General features: G+C 34.5%; 3 protein-coding genes across 3 annotated transcripts in view; all 3 read left to right on the plus strand.

Annotated features, from left to right (window-relative positions):
• Window positions 1–3940, plus strand: part of LOC109584212 (fibroblast growth factor receptor 4-like) — a 17130-nt gene extending 13190 nt beyond the window's left edge. Inside the window, exons 14-16 of the mRNA XM_019999870.1 lie at window positions 3129–3312; window positions 3374–3516; window positions 3597–3940. Of these exons, the coding sequence (XP_019855429.1) occupies window positions 3129–3312; window positions 3374–3516; window positions 3597–3753 (484 nt within the window). The 3' untranslated portion in view covers window positions 3754–3940. The remainder of the gene's footprint in view (window positions 1–3128; window positions 3313–3373; window positions 3517–3596) is intronic.
• Window positions 3941–4117: 177 nt separating this feature from the next.
• Window positions 4118–6369, plus strand: LOC100633349 (cytochrome P450 27C1-like). Its single transcript, XM_011407431.2, has 8 exons — window positions 4118–4554; window positions 4682–4875; window positions 5019–5209; window positions 5268–5459; window positions 5544–5710; window positions 5758–5836; window positions 5907–6066; window positions 6110–6369. Exons 1-8 carry the CDS (start codon window positions 4148–4150, stop codon window positions 6268–6270), a joined length of 1551 nt encoding a protein of 516 aa, XP_011405733.1. The 5' UTR covers window positions 4118–4147; the 3' UTR covers window positions 6271–6369.
• A 52-nt stretch (window positions 6370–6421) lies between these two features.
• Window positions 6422–7737, plus strand: LOC109584213 (fibrinogen C domain-containing protein 1-like). The gene is made up of 3 exons (XM_019999873.1): window positions 6422–6902; window positions 6955–7052; window positions 7102–7737. Exons 1-3 carry the CDS (start codon window positions 6707–6709, stop codon window positions 7651–7653), a joined length of 846 nt encoding a protein of 281 aa, XP_019855432.1. The 5' UTR covers window positions 6422–6706; the 3' UTR covers window positions 7654–7737.
• The last annotated feature ends 588 nt before the right edge of the window (window positions 7738–8325 follow it).

Raw genomic sequence — 8325 nt, forward strand, 5'->3', positions numbered from 1 at the left:
CAAACACAGCTTATGCAAAATTTTCATCATTTAATGTTGCAGGCAGCGCTACTGAATACGTGCTGTCTGTTAGAGGGTATTCCGGGACTGCTGGAGATTCATTAACTTCTGATATATTTGGTCATAATGGGAAAAAATTTTCTGCAAGAGATAATGATAATAATAACAGTGCAGATAATTGTGCTCGAGATGTTTACCCTGGTGGCTGGTGGTTTAATGATTGCTTTATAGCACATCTTAATGGTGTATATCACCAAAATCCATCCATCAGCTATGCAAAGGGCATTGTCTGGTATAGCTGGAAAGGCTGGTTTTATTCTCTCAAGTTTACAGAGATGAAAATGATTCGTCATGCAAATTGAAGATTGTGAAGTGTGCACATTTTTAATTTTGGTAGATTTAGCCAGGCTATACAACACTCTTTAGAAAAATAGACATTTTATTTCAGTTTATATTGTTTTTGTAGAAAAGATTTTAATGTTTTTTAATCAAAAATGATCAATTATATATGCATCACTAAAACACATCAGTACATTATTACAGACAAATTAATTGTAATGGATCTAAAGGGGGTTACCAATACATTACACAGCAGTCATACACTGCTACTCCAGCAAGTCTACTACAGTCTACTGATATGCCTCTAAATTTTCTGCTTTTACCTATTTTAACTTCAAATTTGATACTTGCTCGTGGTAAGCTATTAGCTATGTATAAAATGTCAGCGAACTGCTTAGACCAAATTTAGCTTCCTTCTTGTTTACAGGTTGTATTTTTGGTGACCTAAAATTAGTGAATGGAAAGACTACCATAGGAAGATTGGAGATTTGTATTAACAATGAATGGGGCACTGTGTGTGATGATGGATGGACTCACACTAATGCTGAAGTGGTCTGCAGGCAACTAGGATACTCTACTATTGGTAGGATACTAAACTAAATGTTAATTGTAAAGCATAATTTGAGTTTTTGCATAACTTTTCTAGGTGCTCAATATTTCAATGGAAAGTATTTTGATGCTGAAAACATGTCGATATTTTTGGATGATGTTGTTTGTTTGGGATCAGAGGACAACATACTGCAGTGCAATCATTCAACCATTGGATTTCATAACTGTAGTCATTCTAATGATGTCAGTGTCCAATGCTTTACAATAGATAATTCCTTCTGCAATACTGAATTTGATAATCAGTTATGGTCTGCAATGAGGTAAGGTTCTAGCTATATATACTTCCCCTATTAAGAATTGAGTACAAATTTAGTCTACTATGGTGATTATGATGTAATATTCACATATGTAATACTATTTGTATTCATTGTAGTGCAAATGGGAGCTGTGAAGCTTATTTCAAAGAAGGATCTTCCACTTCTATCTGTGACCATTTATATGATCCTGATATTGATTATGTTTATATTCCTCACGGGCGCCTCGGAGGATCTCAGCAACTTCTCAGAAAATTTGCTATTCATGCAACTTCATTTCTGATCCAAATACCAATACACTGTCGAGATTTTGCTGTTAGATTAATGTGTACTCATTATTACTTGCCTTGTGGTTCTAATGGCACACTGCATGTTCCATTACCTATATGCTCTAATGTCTGCTCGTACATGTCAGTAACAGTGTGTCCTGAGATCTGGTCTTACGTCATTAATTTTCTTGTGTCGGATCAAGTTTTGCCACAGTATAGATACGATGAAGGAATTAAGTTACCAGTTTGTAATAATACAGCTAAATTGATTGATTACTTGAACCTCACTAGTGACTGTTGTTCTGATGGGGGCATTAAAGTACCTCAACTAACTGAAACAACAACAAAAGGTAAACTATTAGACTATGTAAATGCAAAGGGACTGAACATCTGATCAATGGGAATGATGGCTTGTTTGTAGAGTAGAGTGACCTAATGTTTTCAATTACTGATTTGTGTGTGTTTAACATGTACTTTTGACAATATATTGCATCCTATAGCAATCAATATATCATCCACTACAAGTGCAACACAAACTACTTTTACTATTCAAGCATCAAAAACAGCTACACCTCTGATTACCAGTGGCACATCACCTGCATTGATACCAGGAATAATCAGTATTTTATTACTGTTGTTGGTAGTGTTGGCAATAGTGTTATCTGTTGCTTGTTGCATTAAAAAGAGAAGGAATCATGAACGACTCATGAAGAAAGAAATTCATGATAAACCTAACCCTTCATTAAGTAAGTAAAACTGATAAACAATTTTTGTACAAATATTTTGTTTTACTACTATCTACCATTTACCTTAAAAAGAAACAGTCTATTATGTGTATTGTAAACTATTATATTAGTTTTAGAAAGCAACAAAGAAAATATTTACAACTCCAGCAAAACTATTGAGATATCATCTGAATACATGAATCAGCTGTCAAGCTATATAATATCAGGCTCAAGCATCAGTGTGCAGGAGACTGTTGGACAAGGTTTGTTGTAAAATGATAATTGTAATTATTCTTATACACTATAAGGTGAGTTTGGTATAGTTTATCGTGGAGTGATGACAATAGAGAATCAAATGCCACAACCAGTTGCAGTCAAGACATTAAAAGGTAACTGTTGGAAAAATTTACAAATAAGTTAGATGCTATATTAAAAACTTGTTTATTGCAGGTTTTTACAGTAAGAGTGATATTGATTCTCTACTGGATGAGTGCATTATAATGATGTCATTTGATAATTTAAATGTATTACCACTGATTGGTGTGTGTCTTGATCTTGGACCAGCTCCATACATTATCATGCCTTTCATGTCAAGAGGAAGTTTATTGTCTTACCTCAAGAAAGAGAGACCTAATCTTACAGTAGCTGATACCAGTGAAGAGGATATTATACTGAATGTCAGGAAACAGTTACTCTCCATTTGTTTACAAGTTGGCAATGGAATGTGCTACTTAGCTTCACAAAGATTCATTCATCGTGATTTGGCAGCTAGAAACTGCATGTAAGTCATAATTTGTTTGTGTAAATAAATCAAAGGATGTAAAGCCAGAAACATTGGCACATGTATACAAAGTTGATTGTTTACTAGAGTAAATAATTGTACAAGTGGCCAAATTAAACTGTTTATGCACAAACACATTATTTCATTATAGGATTGATGATGATGGTATCATTAAAGTAGCTGATTTTGGTCTATCAGAAGATATATATTCTCAAAACTATTTCAGACAACTGGAAGGCAGTAAAGATTCATCATCATCACCTGTTAAATTACCATTGAAATGGATGGCATTAGAGAGTATTCATGATGGACTGTTCTCTGAGAAATCTGATGTGGTCAGTACAATTGCAAGAAATAATATGCCCAATATAGATTGTTACATTCTGTTCTTTACAGTGGTCTTATGGTGTGTTATGCTGGGAAGTGTTCAGTCTTGGTAGAGTACCTTATCCTGGTCTAGATCCAGTAGGAGTCGTGGAGTTACTGAATACTGGAGGAAGACTGTACACTCCAAATAATGAAGCATGTTCAAAAGAAATGTATGAAATCACAAACTATTATAAATTTTTATTTTGCAATTAAATTCAGTCTTACTGCTTAATTTTTCCTTATATTATAGATACTCATTGATGACTTCATGTTGGTCTGAGTCTCCTGATGATAGGCCAGTGTTCAGTGATTTAGTATCATCAATCAATACACTCATTGAGCCATTGGCTGGCTATCTGGACTTTACTGACATTAATTTTTGTTTGGAAAATGATATCAAAGTGTAAAAAATATCATGCTTAAAATTATTTTGTAGTTGTGAGCCACACCTCTGGATTGCTTACCATCTTGTTTTTTTTGATACAGTGACTAAAATTGTTTTTTTTTATTTTTATATTTTTTGATACTTACACATGTTCTTTATGTTGTGTTGCAAGTTTAGTTGGTTAATAGAATATTTAAAGAATTTTTAAAGTTGCTTCAAAATTTGGCCAAACTTTATGGCCAGGGTCTTTGACAAACTTTCATGAAAAATGGCTCCAAGACAATTCTTGACATTAACTCTATTTTCTTTTCCTAGTTAACTGCAGTGTTAAGTGTGGTTAATGTACTTTTACACCCACGCATTACAACCAGCCCCACCTTTTAAGAGGCGTGGTCCCTTGTATTGCTAGCTCCAGCATGAACAGATTCCACTCATTTCAGATTCTCAAGAGGTTTTCTAGGCCTCTCTGGTCTGCAAACTGGTCAGTCTCTCGTTGTAGCTCTTCCTCTTCGCCTAACAATGAGAAGCTGCTATCAATGAGTGATATACCTGGTCCTAGAGGCCTACCAATCTTGGGCTCCACGATAGACTACCTGAGGGCACTGGATAAAAGCTACTTACTATTATTCGAGCGAGTCAAGAAATATGGTGGCATATACAAAGAGAAAATGCTTGCTGGGATGCCTTATTCCGTTATAGTGACTGATACTAGTGATATAGAGACTGTGTTTAGAGCTGATGGCAAATACCCAATCAGACCTGATACACCAATGTCCCTTGATATGAGAGATGCCCTTAAGATACCGTATGGACTATTGCTTAGGTATGTATGCTCAAGTTTCTATAAAACACATCTTCATTATAAACGCACACTTTTTTTACTTATTTTAATTGGTAATGTAAATGAATATTTTAAAGTGTTCATTTATATTTTTATTACCATTGTGTAGTTCTAATGAGGAGTGGTATAGACAGCGTCAATCCATCTCACCATTCATGATGGTTCCTCGTAAAGTTGCTGAGCAGCATATCGGGTTTAATGATATTAGTGATGACCTTGTGAGTGCAATCAGGAAAGTGAGATCAAGTGATGCTTCTGTCATTTCTGATGTGCCCAGCCTCCTCTTCAAGTGGTCTTTTGAATGTAAGTTTGAAGAATGAATTCAGTGTTAGCAATATCATGATATTCCATAGCATCAGAACGTACTATTATGAAAATTCTATAGTTATAGATGTATAACTTAGCAAACAATTTTCATTCATAATTTCTATCATTCTTATTTGTAGCTGTCTCTTATACTACTTTGGGCAAAAAGCTAGGATCATTGAATATTGATAATGTTCCCAAGAAATGCCAAGACATGATCGATAACACTCAATTGCTTTTTCAAAAAACACTGGAGGCCATGTTTACCCCACCACTCTACAAGATATACCCTACTAAATTATGGAAGGATTTACTGCGCAGCCAAAAACAAGTTAGTTACTGAGTAACTTTATTTTTCATAATTACTATTATACTGCTATCTTCATTAGGTGTATGATATATCAATGAGTTTTGTTGAAGAGAGAGTAAAAGAGATTGAGTCACAGAGCCAGCAAGTCAATGAAAGTGATGAAGCACCAGAGAAGATGGATTTCCTAACGTACATGCTCCTCTCTAACAAACTCACCAAAGAAGAGATAACTAGTAATGCTGTTGATCTGATGTTTGCTGGAATCGACACTGTAAGTTATGTATAAAGTTATACTTGATGAGATATCATCTTCTACATATAATTGTACTTGATAATAAATCTTTCTATGTTGTAGACTTCCTATACATTGACTTGGACTCTTCATAATCTAGCAACTAACATTGATATACAGGAAAGAGTTAGGGAGGAGTTGCATAGTGTAATGGGATCAGATAACCTAGTGACACCTGAGCACATACAAAAAATGACTATATTGAGAAACTGTGTCAAAGAATCATTGAGGTACATTTGTAATACTTTATACAATTTTAATGTTTTTATTACTTTAGATTGTATCCAACTGTCCCAATGAATATTAGAGCTTTGCAGCAAGATGTGGTACTATCTGGGTATAGTGTACCGGCTGGAGTAAGTAATTGGTTATACTTGCTGTACCTGTAGCTACTATCAATTAATACTACAATTATTTTTTATTTAGACACAAGTACTGATTCCAATTATTGTCATTGCACGAATGGAGAAGTATTTCCCTAACCAGCCCAACTCGTTCATTCCTGATAGATGGAATCGTGAGGGAGAATATCCTAAGAATCCATTTGCTTTCCTACCCTTTGGATTTGGAGCCAGAATGTGTATTGGTAAGCACAAGCAATAGAATATATTGATAAACAAGGTTTATAGGACGAAGAGTTGCTGAGTTGGAGCTGCACATTGCAATTGCTAAAATATTAAAGAACTTCAATGTATCTTATGCAACTGGACCTGATACTAAAATGGACTTTGTCATGAAATTAGTTATAGTCCCTGAGAAACAGTTGGATTTGGTATTTTCAGATATTTAATACTTGATATTCTAATATGTACTACGTATTTTATTTCAGTGATTTTGTCACACACATTGAATTATTGTTATTGTTCTAAAATAGTCATTTTATTAGCAATAGAATAATTGTCCTACATGCTGCATTGCAGTATATCTCAGCTGCATCCAATACTGAGCATGTTGATTATAAGCTATACATGTAGCCTTGTAGCTTTGATGTTTAAGTGCTGTTTCACTTGCTCAACCCCAAGAAGTTTATTTTGTTAAACTAACACGTAATAAAAATTATAATTATGTGATCATCTTTTCCTAAAACATTTTAAGCAACTTTGAATTCTCTTGTAAGCCCATGACATCTTTGGTGGGTTATTATATAAAAGGAGCACTGACTTGCTCTTTAGATATACTGACATTTTGTATTATTGTTTAAAACTTCCACTTCATTACCAACCAAAATGTCTCTGTTTTGGTACAGTATGATGGCAGTTGTTCTTATCATTAATGCTGTCAATGGAAACTGTCCTGAAGATGATGATACTTCGTCATCATTTCCATCTCCAACTTCATCTTCTTTAATTCCGTCACCCACTCCAGGACCTGTTACTTATCAATTTTTTTCTTCTTCAAACACTAGTGTTAATGCTCAACCTGGTATACATGCATGTATCAGTATTATTTTGTTTAATACTTTTCTTCTTTGTAGTGTGTGTAATGCCAGTTGATTGTAAAGCATGGAAGGACTTGGGGATTACTAAGAATGGTGTGTATCCTATAAAACCTGATAATGGAGCAGCTTTTCAAGTAATAGAATTATATTTTGTGGTTTTATTCCCACTCGTGATCATTCCAGGTTTACTGTGATATGGAGACCGATGGTGGTGGATGGATTATATTTCAGAGGAGAAAAGATGGATCTGTTGATTTTAATAGAAATTGGGTTGACTATGAGTATGGGTTTGGCGATCTTGCTGGTGAGTTTTGGTTAGGATTGAGCAAGATTCATCGCCTCACTAAAGAAGGATCAAACACACTAAGAGTGGACCTGGGAGACTTTGATGCAAACACAGCTTATGCAAAATTTTCATCATTCAACATTGGAGGTAGTACTACTAAATATGTCTTGTCTGTTGGAGGGTATTCCGGTACTGCTGGAAATTCATTAATCGATCATAATGGAAGAAAATTTTCTGCAAGAGATAATGACAATGATAACAACTCAGGTAACTGTGCTCGAGATATTTACCCTGGTGGCTGGTGGTTTAACAGTTGCTTTGTGGCACATCTTAATGGTGTTTATCACCAGAATCCATCCATCAGCTATGCAAAGGGCGTTGTCTGGTATAACTGGAAAGGCTGGTATTATTCTCTTAAGTTTACAGAAATGAAAACTCGTGCAAATTGAACATTTTGAAGTGTGTGCTTTTTTGATTTTGGTAGATTTAGTCAGCCTATATATATATACACTAGAAAATGGACATGTTATTTTTAGTTCATGTATATATATATATATATATATATATATTGTTTTTCTTAGAAAAATGTTAGTGTTTTTAATTAAAAAATGATCAATAAATGCATCACTAAACACACCAGTACATTATTACAGACAAATGAATTATAATGGATCTAAAGGGGGTTACCAATACATTTACACAGCAGTCATGCAGTGCTCCAGTAGGTCTATTACAGTCTACTGATATGTCTCTAAATTTTCTGCTTTTACTTATTTTAACTTCAAATTTATTACTTGCTCATAGTAAGCTATAATGCTATGTATAAGATGCCAGTGAACTGCTTAGACCAAACTTAGCTTCCTTCTTGTTTACATGCAGGTTGTATTTTTGGTGACCTAAGATTGGTGAATGGAAATAGGACTAAGACTACCATAGGAAGATTGGAGATTTGCATTAACAATGAATGGGGCACTGTGTGTGATGATGGATGGACTCACACTAATGCTGAAGTGGTCTGCAGGCAACTAGGATACTCTACTATTGGTAAAATGCTAATTGTAATGCGGTTTGAGTCTTTGCTATAACTTCTCCAGGTGCTCAATATTTCAATGAAAAGTATT

Source organism: Amphimedon queenslandica, unplaced genomic scaffold (genome assembly GCF_000090795.2).
Source record: "Amphimedon queenslandica unplaced genomic scaffold, v1.1 AMPQUscaffold_13231, whole genome shotgun sequence".
In the NCBI taxonomy this organism is placed as follows: Eukaryota; Metazoa; Porifera; class Demospongiae; order Haplosclerida; family Niphatidae; genus Amphimedon; species Amphimedon queenslandica.